This window comes from Vespa velutina, chromosome 1, assembly GCF_912470025.1.
Source record: "Vespa velutina chromosome 1, iVesVel2.1, whole genome shotgun sequence".
In the NCBI taxonomy this organism is placed as follows: Eukaryota; Metazoa; Arthropoda; class Insecta; order Hymenoptera; family Vespidae; genus Vespa; species Vespa velutina.
In genome coordinates this window covers 3,959,508-3,975,255 of record NC_062188.1, presented here as the reverse complement: position 1 = coordinate 3,975,255, position 15,748 = coordinate 3,959,508, and the positions used below count along the sequence as shown (strand labels likewise).

At 28.1% G+C, this 15,748-nt stretch overlaps 1 protein-coding gene across 18 annotated transcripts in view; it reads left to right on the top strand.

Annotated features, from left to right (window-relative positions):
* LOC124951557 (potassium voltage-gated channel unc-103) overlaps nucleotides 1–15,748 on the top strand; it is a 151,216-nt gene that overhangs the window by 73,880 nt on the left and 61,588 nt on the right. For 14 of the 18 annotated variants that reach the window (XM_047500133.1, XM_047500287.1, XM_047500182.1 and 11 more), the window contains 5 exons: nucleotides 4,147–4,333; nucleotides 6,128–6,299; nucleotides 8,815–8,883; nucleotides 12,350–12,474; nucleotides 12,745–12,825. In XM_047500133.1, the coding sequence (XP_047356089.1) occupies nucleotides 4,147–4,333; nucleotides 6,128–6,299; nucleotides 8,815–8,883; nucleotides 12,350–12,474; nucleotides 12,745–12,825 (634 nt within the window). The remainder of the gene's footprint in view (nucleotides 1–4,146; nucleotides 4,334–6,127; nucleotides 6,300–8,814; nucleotides 8,884–12,349; nucleotides 12,475–12,744; nucleotides 12,826–15,748) is intronic. The other 4 variants (XM_047500176.1, XM_047500140.1, XM_047500147.1 and 1 more) reach the window with 4 other exon arrangements.

Below are 15,748 nucleotides of genomic sequence, written 5' to 3'. Positions count from 1 at the left end.
ACGGAAAATTTAGGCTACTTAACTGACGGAAATATTACCTATAAAACAGGCTACGAGGTTTTAAACGAGTATAAGAGAAAGAGAAAGAGAGAGAGAGAGAGAGAGAGAGAGAGAGGAGAAAGAAAGGGAGAGAGAGAGAGAGAGAGAGAGAGTGAGAAGGTTGGTATACGAGCGACGTAAAATACGAACTGAGAGAGACAAAATGAAATTTTGAAGTTGGTTACACTAGAAATGCATTGATTGAGTGATTTACGATTTTGTCTTGTGATCTATGTTCCGTGTTCCGTGTTTTGTATTCCGTATTCCCCGTTCCGTGTTACCGTGTTCACTGTTCCATATTCCTTGTTCCATATTACTTCGAGGAAAGAAAGTACAAAAATGTTTTTTTTTTTGTAAAACTCGTCCGTTATGCTTCACGAAGTAACAACAAGTAATTACTAGTAGATATGTATATATATATATATATATAAATTTATATATAAAAAAAAGAAAAACAACGACAAAAAATATATTATTGAAATAAATATACCTGTAGTAAACAAAGAAAGGAAAAAGAAAAAAAAAAAATCAAAGAAGAGAAAAAAAATATATACGGGGTGGGGGGTTGATGGGACTAGAAACACGTGCAACAATTTTCAATTGAAACACGAAGGAATAAAAATCAAAACGATTCGTATCGACGAATTCGAAGAGACATAACGTGTTCATCTCTCTCTCTCTCTCTCTCTCTCTCTCTCTCTCTCTCTCTCTGTTTGTATTTCAAAAAACGTCAGCAAGTTTTCCCGCAATACGTTGAAAACGTTTCGAAGGTTGGAACAAAACTTCCTCATCGTCTCTCCCCCCTTTTTCTTCCCCCTCACTCCACTCTTCAACCATTCTCGAGACGACGTTCAGCAATAGAGGAACGGAAACGCCATTATGAAATTTTTCCGGATACCGGACACGCTCGAACGAAAGCCGAAAGAGAGTTTTTCAACGGTCGAGCCTCTCTCATCGTTCTCTTCGTTTCCGTAGATGCAATATGCTTGCATTTCCCCCATCCTCATCCTCTCTCTCTCTCTCTCTCTCTCTCTCACTCTATTTCTCTCTCTATCTCACTTCCTCCTCCATATTTTCCTTTTTCTATCTTTTTATTTTTCTCTTCCTTTTTCCTTTTTTTTCTTTTCTTTTCTTTTCTTTTCTTTTCTTTTTTTTTTTTGCCTCTTTTTCTTTTTTATTTTATTCGCCCATATTAAAGGTATCTCGTGGATCCATTCCAATTTGGGATCGTTTCATTAGACAAATCGTTTTTGTCTCTTCTTCTATCGCGACGATAATTAATTATAATTTTTATACAAATGAACAAGTATTGATTTTGTATTTTTTAAACGGAGTCAATTTTCTTTTTTTTTTTTCTTTTTTTTTTTTTTCTTGTCGACGATGATACACTACTGTAATAATCTAATAAAATATATGTACGAGTCGCTTATTTCCCAAATCGATTAACTTCATAAAACGAAATTGTAGAGAAATGCGATGGAATAATGTAAATTGCTTTTTTAAAATTCCCTTTTAAAATATAAATACAAATAAATATTGTAAAATTGTATAAATGGAGATCGTAGCTTTCGTCTAACTATATATATATATATATTTTAATGAGATATAATAGTATTAGAATAATCGTTATTACTGAAATAAATTTTATTTTTCATTCGATGCTACAACAAAATTTTTTTATTTCAATTGTATTAAATAACGAAAATTAAGAGTATTTTATTATGAATACAATAAAGTAAGGACAATCATCAAGTTATTTGACATTTAAATTTAAAAAAATTCGATAAGTGGAATTAATTAATTTGGCTTCGTGAACGATTCATATATATATATATATATATATATATATATATATATATATATATATATATATATATATATATATATATATATATATATATATATATATATATATATATATATAATTCTAATAGAAAGTAAAAAATTTACATCTTTTCAAATATACATTACATATGCATACACATATAAAACAAAATTTACATTTACATTCACTGCACCCTCATAATGATTCGTCAAGTGTCACTCGCTTGAAAATTAATGACGGAATATTAAAAAATATCGAAACATTTAAGTTCCAATATATAAAATCGAATATATCTAGTTTTATTTATTTTTATTTATTTTTTTTTTCATTCCATCGCATTGATTAATCATAATTTTTTATAGAAATATATTTTATCGGATAAAGGTTAATTTTATTTTTTAACAGACATCAAATTTTTTTTTCCTCTGAGATAATACAATACCGTAATAATAATAATATAATAAAACACAGAGATTCTTTTTGACATTTAGATTTTATATTTATTTATTTATTTGTTTTTTTTTTTTTTTAATAGTTTCTAACAGAAGATTCGTTAAACCAAATGTATAAATACACATTTTTTTTTCTTTTTCCCTTTTCTTTTTTTTTTTCAACCAGTAAATAAAAAATTTACCACTTTAAAGAAACAAATTAAACGCGAATATAACATAATTTACGTTTATATTCACAGTATCGTCATAATGATTTAATAAGTGTCACTAGCTTGATAATTAATGACGAAATATTAAATATATCGTAAGATTTAAATACATACATACATACATACATACATACGTAATAACGTCGGTAATATATCTTTAAACGTTTGATCTAACATCCATGCGATTTGATTTATCATTTTAATTTATCACTTTAACCATCGATTACTTTCACTATTTAACGTTGATTTATTTCGATTTAAATACTCAAAGAACGAATGAAACATTTCGATCATTATTATTCGATTAGATTATTCGTAATTATTGTATAATATCAATCGAATTTATTGGCGTATTCAGATTGTCGATGAATAGAAAACGATAGAGAAAATAATAATAATGTAAATGTGTTAAATAAAAAGCAGATCGAATGCGACGGTGTTGTTTAACAAAACAAAGTCGCCATATTTACGTTAGCGTCGTTCACAGACGCATGGACGTCTTGTTTCTGTATCGTGCTCTGCGGGTTGAGGTTACGTATCGATTGGCGAGTCTGACCTAACACTGACATACTTCACTCGCGAGGTCTGACCTCTGTTCCGTATCGTGTATCGACCATTACCATAACCTTAGGATTTATATAAGTTTATCGTCCACGAGCGCTTCCACGATCATTCCTAACGAGCAAACAATGATGGCCACCTTATCTTTCGATTACAATGATAACAAAAACGTTTATATCTGTCCTATTATCAGGATTAACCGTCTCGTCCACATGTAAAATCGTCCACATGTCCAATTTTATTTTTCTTTAAAAGAGAGAGAGAAAGAGAGAAAGAGAAAGAGGGAGAAGATATTATTAATAAATAATAATAATAATAATAATAATAATAATAATAATCATCATCATCATCATTAATAACGATTTTTCCCTAAACTTTGGAAATAAAAAAGAAATTTTCTAATTTGTTTTCGTTTGATTTTGTTCGTTCTTTTTTTTTTTGTTTGTTCTTTTTTTTCTTTTTTTTTTTTTTTTAAACAAATATTCGACGAAAAGTGTACATATATATTGTAATGCGATAATGTAATAACGTAAAAGAAAAATATATTTTTAAATCAGCATTCAATTAAATAGTCCACGTATGTAAGTACATATATACACATGGGACATTAAATACACGTGGGGGTGAGTGGGGGTTTAAAAAAAATTTTTCGATAATTCTATATTTCCTCGTAAAAAATAACGTTGGATATTTCGATCTATGTTATTATAGTTCGCTACACTATAGTGTGGTTCGCATGCCAAAAGAATAATAATAACAATAATAATAATAATAATAATAATAATAAAGAAAGAAAAAAGAACAGGAAACAAAAATACAAAAAAAACAAATGTCGCAAATTAATCATCCACCATAGGATTAATTGACAATTGACATATGCGATACATGGACGACTTAAAAAAAAAAAAAAAAAAATATATATATATATATATCTTTTTTTTAAATAGTTATCATTAGCAAAAAATTAGAGAGAGAGAAAAAAAAAAAGAAAATAAAAAGAAAATAAAAAGAAAGGGAGAGAGAAAAAATTAAAGTCAGACATTTTGATATGTTATTACAGTCCGCTAACATGTGGTTCACCCACGATGATGGAATCATGGGGTCCAGGGAGGACTGGTACACCACCACCCTCTCTACCAGTACCAACAGCTGGAAGCAACAATGGCGGTGCTACATCAGTGGCCACTGCAAATGTTGTACAGCCGAGTACTACAGCTCCTATTGCAAGTCCCGAGGGTGTCAGCGATGTAAGTATAAGCTTTAAAAATCCGCAGTGTTATATACAATGTGCTCGATATTTAATATCAATAACTTTTATCGAATATCCTTCCCTTTAGAATAATAACGATTCCTTGCGCCTCTTTTCGATCTTTTTTTTTTTTCTTCTTTATATATATATATATATATATATATATATATATATATATATATATATAGACGTACATGTATATCTTCTGTAAATAATTTCTTTGATAAAACGAAACGAATGACGTCATTAAACCGTGAGATACTTCGAGTTTATGTTAAAAAGTTTATCGTACGGAATATAAACAAGTCGTGTTAACAGCATGATCATATTTAGGAAGATATTTAGAGATACAGAATTATTCCTACGTAAGTGTACACATACGTATATAAATTGATACTAAAATCTCTATTCAACGTGATTTGATCAAAATTTTGTTAGATTATTTCATGGTTGAAACGAATTTACATTTTACTTTTTAGATATTTTAGATTCATTTTTAATTCTTAACTCGCAATTTTTATAATCGGTGAAAAAGAAAAAGGAATTAACTTATGAGATGTTGAAAAAAGATTAAATCGATTTGTAAAATTATTTAAAGTACTTTTTTTAAGTTATTTGAGAAATTTTCATTACATCCTGTAACATTGAATAAAATTAATTTATAATGCAATCTATGTATGTCCGTTTTATATTGAATTAATTTACAAATAGGTTCGTAGTTTCATCGTAACGTTAAAGTCTCTTCAATATAATGACTTTTATTTACAAAACAATTTTAAACGTATCGTAATATTTACAATATAGCATATAGTGTATTATATAATATAGCATTTATTTTTTATTTTACAATTTATAACGTTATACATATAATGTGTCGAATCAAACAAATTTTACTATAGACAAAGTTTTCATATATATATATATATATATATATATATATATATATATATATATTTTTTTTTTAAACATTCTTTTCTTCATTTATACAAATTATTCATATTTAAAAGAAAATTAATTCAGCTCGTTAATCAAATAATTTCAATGGAGTATGAATGAATTTTACATTACGAATACACTTTTACGAAGATTCTGTTTATTTAAAAAAAAAGTGATAACACAATGTGCTATAAGTTTACAAATAACGCCTGACTGTTATTAGGCTCGCCCAAGTTCCAAGAATTAAATTGATGATGTAACAAGGAAACAAAATAAAAATAATGAAACATTCGGCATATCCTTGGATAAGTCTCAGTCGACGTTTAACAATCGAGCAAGTAACTTCGTGTATATAGATTATATTACTTAAACATTTTTCACGTTTGAATCGTCATTAAAATTCATTGAAATTCTATCGAAGATAAATATAATATTCATTTATTTTTAAATACAAATAAATCTATGGAATAACGACGATATAACGAGTAGAAAAATTATTCAGTATCAACGAAGTACGATCGTTGTTAAAATCCATTGAAATTCGATCCAACGTAAATATGATATTTAATTAATTATTTATTTATTTGTACATCTTCGAAAAATAAATAACTTTTTGGAGGATTCATATAAAAAAAAAAAAAAAATATATATATATATATATATATATATATATGTATATATATTTATATACAGAATTATACAGTTGATGAAAAGAAAAAGAAAAAAAAAAAGAAAGGAAGGAGCAAAAGAAAAAGAAAAAGGAAAAGAAAGGAATAAACAAACGAACGAACAAACAGGCAAACAAAAAAAAAACAGGAACTATGAAATATTATTACGTTCAATTTGTTGATCATAGGTCTCGCAGAAGTCGGGAATATGGGAAGGTCCGAATTCATCGGCAGGTGGGGTTACGGAAGGTGGACCTTCTCGAAGTGTTTCTCACGCGGCAAGTTTAGATGCAATTTCGAGAAAGGCCATAAAACCGGATACGACGAGGGCGCCATGTCGCAGCCTAACCTGCAGCGTTTGTAAGTAAATTTTAACTGAGATCTTATGTTATCTTTCCTTCTGTCTCTCTCTCTCTCTCACTCTCACTCTCTCTCTCTCTCTCTCTCTCTTTCTCTCTCTCTTTCTCTTTCTCTCTCTCTTTCTCTTTCTCCCTCTCTCTCTCTCTCTCTCTCTCTCACTCTCTCATTCTATCTATCTACCTATCTATCTATATATTATATATCTATATAATTCTCCGACTCTATTACTATCTCTTTTTTCTATTTCTTTTCCCGGATTTATCGTAGCTCGTTCTTAAGTAAGTACTCATGTGTACTTACTTTTACTTGTCTCTTGACATTAGCATAAGCTTCCAATGACAATTGCGTTATTATTCTATATTTTACTCTTTAGCAGATAATAATAATAATAATAATAATAATAATAATAATAATAATAATAATAATAATAATAATAATAATAATAATAATGATGATGATGATGATGTTGATGATGATGATGATGATGATAATGATAATGTATATTCTGGTAAATATCGCTATTCATTCGTATCGCTTCTCTATCCGCTCGTTCGCAAGACTTCTTGACGCCATGGAATTCTAGTTCCGCGACTCGATCGATATCTGCCAGATACCGAGAAGAGACACAGGGACTGGGCCGAGCATGAACAGGCAGATTACTTCTTCGGGAGTACACCATAAAAAATATTTTCCCATTAAACCATTCCCGATATATCTGTACATACATGTATACATACATACATACATACATACATCGAGTTAACTCGTTGTGAATACATATATATATATATATATATATATTCCTTTCTTCTCCTTCACCCTCATCCCTCCCAACCCCTTCTATGTCCACTATCTCTATATAACTGTGCTTCTCTGTAGTAAAGTTATGTAATCAATTTTTATCAATATCCTTTTTTCTTTAATAATTTGTTTTCTCTTTCTTTCCTCTTTCTCTTCCTATTCTTCTTTTTTTTTTGTTTTTTTTTTTCTTGTTTTTTTTTCTTTTTTTTTTTTTTTTTTTTTGTTACTTTCGCTTTACATAAAAAGATTTTAATTCTTGTTCTTTTCTTTTTTCTTTTCTTTTTCTTTCTCTTTCTCGTTACTTTTGTCTATTATCTTTACCTTCTTTTTTCTTTTTTGCGTGTTTCTCTCTCACTCTCTCTCTCTCTCTCTCCCCCCCCCCTCCCTCTTCCTCTAGACTTTGTTTATCTAAATTTTTATTTCATACGATATAATCGTGTGAATGTCAATTGTAATCAGATGAGAACGATCGTCGAAATTGCCGAGGAAGATGACAATTTTATTTTCATCAACTTGTCGTCTTCCACAAAGGACGATATAATGATTTTTTTTTTTTTTTTTTTTTTTTTTTTTTTTATGTTGTATGTAGTACATCGAATAAGAATATGTATATATATTATACAGAGTTACCCGTTAACTTGGCTATCATATACATATGTTAATATTATCGCATGCTATCTTTTTTATGACACAAGTGTTGACGGTTAGCGTGACCTTTTGCCTTTGAATGTCGTATAATCTGTAATTGTATTTTGCCATTTTGTATGTTTTTCAAGAAGGAAAAAAAAAAAGAAAAAAAGAAAAAAAAAAGGAAGAAAAAAGAAAAAAAAAGAAAAAAAAAGAACCATCGAAGGATTGTTATCGAATGTTGTGTAAGATGGTAAAAGAGAGGTCGGATAAATGCCCGGCTCGAATTCAAATAACCCGCCGAAGCTGGAACGAGTGCTGTAAAGAAGAAAAGGAAAAAAGAAAAAAATATAAGAACAGCCGCGTACAAAAATCGATCATCGTGAAAACGAGAAAATCGTTTCTCTTCTCTTCTTCTTTTCTCTCTTTCCCCAGCCAACCCCCTCCCCACCCACCCTTCTTCGAAATCCTTCTCGTTCCTTTTTCTTTTTTTTTTTTTCTTTTCCCTACGCGTAAATCGTTCGATCGTTCTGTATTATCCTTCTTGCGTTTACAGATTTTAAATCGTGAATATTTTTCTCTCTCTTTCTCTCTCTCTCTCTCTCTCTCTCTCTCTCTCTTCTCCTTTTCTTTGTTTTTTAATTAAAAACTTTACTCCACTCGTCCGTCTTTCTCCCCTTTCTCTTTATCTCTTTATATCTTCGCCCTATGTCAGAATGATAAAAAAAAAAAAAAAAGAAAAAAAGGAAAAGAAAAAACAAAAAAGAAAAAAAAAAAAACAAAAAAGATGAAAACAAAACGCAAAAAATTTCCCAGTCAGAAAAACAATCGATCAATCAATAAACCAAGCAACGAATCAACCCTCTACTCCATCTCCCTCTTCTATTGCATCTTCTTTATCTTCTTCTTCTTCTTCTTCTTCTTCTTCTTCTTCTTCTTCCTCCTCCTTCTTCTTTTTCTTCTTCTTCTGTTTCTTCTTCTTCTTCTTCTTCTTCTGCTTCTTCTTCTACTTCTTCTTCTTCTACTTCAGTATATAAACGTACATATTGTCAAAATCAAAAGTCAAACATCGGATAAACTATTTTAGTAGCAGGCAGAGGTAGCGAACACGTCACCCTCGAGCGAAGGCCAGCAACAGTCGATAACCTCACCGAAGGTAAAACAGGAAGGGGCAGGACTATCTGCTCCATCTTGGTTTTCATTTAACCGACCGAGCCGAGCCGGCGAGTTTGCACCCCTATTTTATAACTTACCAACCGCTTGAGGCTTCCTTTTTTTCTGTCATGAGCTTTCAAGAGATAACGTTACTCGTTGTCCGATCGAGCTTTCATAGGCCTGTTTTTATTGCTCACCATCTACTACTACTACTACTATTACTACTACTACTACTACTACTACTACTACTACTACTACTACTATTATTATTATTATTCTACTTATTACTTACATGAAATTCTCATTTTAATCCGACAGGAGTGCCCACTTTGCCGATATTATTAAACCGTATTATATATACTATTATATATATTATTATCAAACGAGCACACCGTAGCCTTGCTCGGCCAGCCACGTTTGCGCACCAACACTGCTGATTTTAAAATGCTTTTATATATATATACATATATATATATATATATATATATATATTTATATATCGATCATTTACATTCATCGATGACAAAACATTCAATCTATTTGCGATGTTATTGATCAAGAATAAAAAAAAAAAAATATACGAGGAGTTTACGTTCGTAATATCGGAAATATCTTTCAACTGAAATTTCGAAATTATCAAAGAATTTTGTTAATGGATTTACGTATGTATTTATTGGCATTGATAAAAATTGACGTATTCGGAGAGTATTTCTTTTTTTTTTTTTTGTTTTTCTTTCTTTCTCTTTCTTTTTTCAATAAAAAAGAAAAAAAAACGAAAAGGATTAATAATACCATGTTGTTCCTTGACATTTCATTTCTACGATAGGAACATTTTTCGTTCAATTTTGATCACGCATGGACAATAATAATCTGCAGTCGTGTTCGATTAATAATCCCTCCGCGTGATAATCCTGACAGCATTCTACGTAACTTTCCGTTTATTGGAACACAAGATTGTTAAAAATACAACATCATCTTGTAAATTAATATTTTAGTACGGTATCATCGATTTATATATCTTTAATTAAAATTTTTCATTTTAATTTTTCTCTTTTCTTTTCTTTTCTTCCTATCTTGCTTTCTTTTTTCTTCGTTTTTGTTTCCCCAATAAGTTTAAAAGTTTCATTATAGGGCTTATGCGTTATCAAATTGGACGATTTTTTTTTCCTTTTCTTCTTCTTTTTTTTTCTTTTTTCTTTCTTTCCTTTTTTTCTTTTTTCGATACAAATAAAACGTGAAATATCTAAATGAATTATTTTTCATTTATTTCTCTTTTCTCTCTTTTTTCTTTTTGCAACTGACTCTACGATTGACACAGTAATGTGCAATAATTCTCTTATACAAACATTCTTGTAACTTTCAACAGTCGTAGGATATATTTGTACGGATGTATTTATGAACGAACGCAAAGTAAATAAATTAATTTCGTCATTTTCGTCGAACGAACGCTTACGAATTTCTTCCGTAATATCGTATTTATCGGGATTTCGTCATAATTTCAATTGATTTTATTCAGAGATAAGAAAAAAGAAAAAAAGGAAAAAAAAGGAAATGATGAAAAACAAGAAAAAAGAACAAAAAAAAAAAAGAAAACAAAGAAAAGAAAAAAGAAAAACGTTCGGCTGGTCGAGAGATTCAAATTTGTATTTTCAAGACGGAGGATTACCGGCCGAAATACTTTTAGCTCATTTCAACGATGCATTTCTTACGGATTTTATTCGAATAATATAAGTTAACAATCCCCAATGATATAAACATATATATATATATATATATATATATATATATATATATATATATATATATTTATATATGTTCCCAATAACGTGACGTGCGTTAGAAACATAGTGCGAAATCGATTATAACCACCATAATATAATCATTGTACAAACCATCATCGATAATATCCACATACATCGATTAAGTATCTACGAGAATTTGACATATACATACATATATATATACATATATATATATTCATATATTCATATATATATATATATATATATATATATGGATATGTGTGTGTATATTTGTATGTGTATATATATACGTATATATGTATGTATATATATATATATATATTTATTTATTTATATATATAATATATGTGTATATATATATATATATGTATATACACATACATATACTTATCGTAGAGGTTATCGCATCTTACCATCTTGATAAAAAAAAAAGAAAAAAAAGAAAAAGAAAAACAAGAAATAAACAAATTAGAATGAATAGAAAAATTAATAAAACATTGAAAAAAAAAAGAAACAAGAGAAAATAAAAAAAAAATAAAAAAATGATTATTCACAACGATTTTTGTCGAACATGTTCTTTCTTTCACAGGTTTGCAGCTTCTATAGTGCCGATTGATTAACTCATTTACTGACACACTATTATTAACCGCTTTTAGATCGAGATATAGGCTCGGTTTTTTTTTTGAATCTTTATTTATTTATTTATTTATTCACATCGATCGTAGATATTCAAATGTTTATCACCATTTAGTCTCGTATCACTTATTAGTATGTTGTAATTCAATATTGTGTTATATGAGAACTATTACATTTTCGTTTTTGATCGAATTACGCGCGATTAGATTGGCCGTAAAATATAATTCATTTATTGATTATTATTCGACGTCACTTTTCTTTTTTGCAGTTTCTTTTTTTTATTTTCTTTCTTTTTGTCTTTTTTTCTCTTTTCTTTTTTTCTTTTTCTTTTTGTTTTCTTTTTGTCTTCTAGTGCTACGATTCGTACGATCTATTTATGTGCTTTATTATACATGTACGTAATCATCGTAATTTATTATTTTAGATTAGTTTGATGGGTAACGTAAGAGCAGCAGTATCGTAACACATACATTTGTGTATACATATAATAAAAATAGAAAGAAAGAAAGAAAGAAAGAAAAAAAAAAGAAGAAGAAAAACCAAAAAAAAAAAAATCCAACCATTCGTTATTTTTTCCCCTGTTTTTTTTTTTCCTTTTTTTTTTTTTAATCTTTCGATCAAAAATATATTTATGTGACGATATTTGATATGCGACGTAATTAATAAAAAGTTTAGTAAATAAAAATTCATTTGTGATATTTTTATAGAGAGAATAAAAGGATATCGGCGAATGTATCATTTTTTTTTCTTTTTTTTTTTTTTTTTTTCTTTTCTTTTCTTTTAGAAGTTTAATATTATGTCCTTGAAGCGAGTCGTATACGAAAACGTTTATTATCATTATTGAAGCGTTATGAATTTGATCGAGCCTGTATTTCGCACCTCTAGAGTTTTAGAATAACATACGTTTTATTACGAGATATATATATCTATATCTATATACATATACATACACACACACATATGCATATATATATATATATATATATATGTATATATGTATATGTATATATGTAAAATTAAACGATTTTTAAAAACGATGATGGATAACATTGACGTTTCCTCTTTTAGCAGCGAAACATTCGAAAATCTTCCCGGGTGTTGCTTCTGAGAGCGATCTACAAAAATGGAGAACGTCCAAGGATCGAAAATCACCTTCTCTCAGCCAAATGGGCCCGGATTCTATCAAACACAAAGTAAGATAATGTTTATTATTAAATCATATATATATATATACACATACATGCATGTATGTACATATAAATTTGATATGAAATATATATATATATATATGTGTGTGTGTGTGTGTGTGTGTATAATATTTAATTATATATACATTTTAATAATAATACACATATATATATATATATATATATATATATATATATATATATGTATCTATATATGTCGTACCAATGAACAATAATAAAGAAAATTTATCGTTGTCTTTTATTTATAATTTTTAGTTCTCTCTGCAGGACAACGGCTCGGCGAAATATTTTCAAGGAGCCATGCATACGCCAAATATGGGTGAAAAAGTTGCACAGGTAAGGAACGCCAATTTTTATCGTAACATCGCTTTTATTGTCTCTTTAAATATAAAAAGAAAAATTTTAATGCAAAACAGACAAGGATGTAACTCTTATATTTTTTCTTCGACGTGTTTTGATAAAATATGACGTATATATAATACGAGAGTCGATGAATTGCCTTCAAAGTTTGATCGAAGAACTTGATTTTTTTTAATGGCAGAGACTTATAAATATACGTGCATATATATATATATATATATATATATATATATATAAAATATATATACATTTAAAAATATTTTTATCTTTATAATGTCTACCTTTAACGTGGAATTTATCATCGACATTGTCCCTTTTATCGCGGTCTTATTGTTCGATCGTTAAAAAATGATAAAAAAATTCGTTGAAATTTAAACGATAAAAGAACGATTGAGAATAATTAGTATTGTTTCTTTCAACATTTCATTGCGAATAACATTAAGACGGCCCTGACTGGCGCCATTCAGGCTCTGCCGCAGTCTCAAGAGAATTCAAGTATGGCTTCGAATTCTTTTAAAACGTACCGAGAATTATACGTTTCCTAGATTTTTAGATTATTGATGCATTTTATGGCGAAGCAGTAGTATCATTTCATTATATATAATTCAATAATATCTTTATATTTATATATAAATTTTTCATATACATATATATATATATATATATATATATATATATATATAATATGTAATTTTATTTATTTCATCGATATTATTCTACACGATATATACGGGATGATCTAGGATGATCTAGAAATTCTTAAATAATTTGAAAAATCAATTGCTCTTTTATCGACACTTTCTAAACTTAATTATCTTTTCTTTTTCTTTATATATTACATAAGAAATATTGCAAAGCTTGTAACTTTACAATTAGAAAAGAAAAGAAAAAAAAAAAGAAAAAAGATAAGAAAAAATTCGTCCTGTAAAAGTCTCTAGAAAAGAGAGTAATTGATTTTTTTTAATTCACTTAAAGAACTTTTGACTCATCTAAAAACTTTTCGACCACTTTACGCGAGATTATCTATACGTTATATATATATGTGTGTGTGTGTGTGTGTGTATATATACTTATTTACTCCGCATATCTCGTATAAGGGAAAAATTCTTACACGACTATAAAAAAAGAAAAAAAGAATCTGATTAAATGATTACCTTTATTAATATTTTTTGCATTTATTTAAATTTTGGGAGGGTTCGTTCTATAAGGTTTTCATAAAAGTTCAAATATCGACATGCCCTGTGAACTTTCTCTCTCTCTCTCTCTCTCTCTCTCTCTCTCTCTCTCTTTCTCTTTCTCTCCCGTCTTGTCATTCCTGTCATCTAAAAAGGGAAAGAGTGGGGTTGGGGGTAAAGGATGAAGAGAGCTTTTCAAGTGAGTCTCACTCGATACCTTTCCTTAAAGTGAGGTACCATCTTTAAACAATTTTCGCGTTTCGTGCCTTCGGAATATATATATATACATATGTATGTATGTATGTATGTATGAATACATCTGTACACATATAATCCATATTTACGATTTCCATTCGTAGATGTGTACTAAATGTGTAGTAAATATCTCACGACGACTGATTAAAATGAAGCTGTAAAGAAAAAGATTTAATAAGGGAAATTTGTTTGGCTATGAATCAGTTGAGAGGTCATGGCACGTAAAAATCTTTTTTTTCTTTTTTCTTATCTTTACTATTGTATTAGAAGGGTCAATTGAATTTTTTGTTTTTATTTATTTATTTCTTTTTTTTTTTTTTTCTTTACATGTTTATATAACTCCAATTATTTTCAATGAATATCTCATGTTCATGATAGAAATATCCAAATTATTATTTTATGAATCGTTTCAAAGGGAATTTTAAGTTGATATGTTAAGTTTTAATGCACGTAGTCGATTATTTTCATATCAGAATTTGAAAAATAATAATAATGAGGCTATATATATATATATATATATATTTACATATAAAAGTAAAAAAACATTTTTAATAACGATTACGTCGAACGAAATCGTTGATCTTCGAAGCTTTCAAATACACGAACGATTGATTGATTAATTAACAAATAATGAATTTGTATATTACGATATAAGAATTACGCTGAAATAAAAATACATTAATCAATATAACGATTATTTTTTAAACGATGCACAGTTGTAATCTTTTATCAAATATAATTTCTAATTGCAAATATATCATTACTTTACTATATAAATTATGCAAATAAAAGAAACAATTATGGGTATCAATTTAGAATAACCAATATAGTTCTTTGTATTTATATGTCGAAGGGATCAAGAGATAAAAAAAAAAAAAAAAGAAAAAATAGAAAAAAAAAAAGAGAAAAATTATTTTCATATTTTGAATTCATAGATAATTTAAGGCCGTACGAATTTTCCTTTATTAAACTTTCTTATAACTTATAAGTAGATGCAAGATATTTCCTCGGATATATCCATCTCAGTTTGTATAAATATACATATATATATATATATATATATATATATATATATATACATACATATACATACATATATTTATATATATCAATATCTTAAAATATATTTTATATATCATATAATATACATATATATATTTTTTTTCAAATTGGTTACATCAAACAGGATATATATATATATATACGCGTGTGTATGTGTGTGTTTGTGTATTTGCCATCATCCACAGATGTATCAAAAAATTCTTGTTTTAAAACGTTTAGTCGATGGTGTTAACGTTCGAACGATAGAAGAACGTCGTTCTTGTTAAACGAACCGAAACATAGTCAAAACATTAGTATCGATAACCGATAGTAGACACACGGCCGCACAACAATTTTTTGTTCCTCTTTTTTTTTTTCTTATCTTTTTTCTTTTTTTCTTTTTTTTTTTTTTTCTTTTTTTTTGCGTT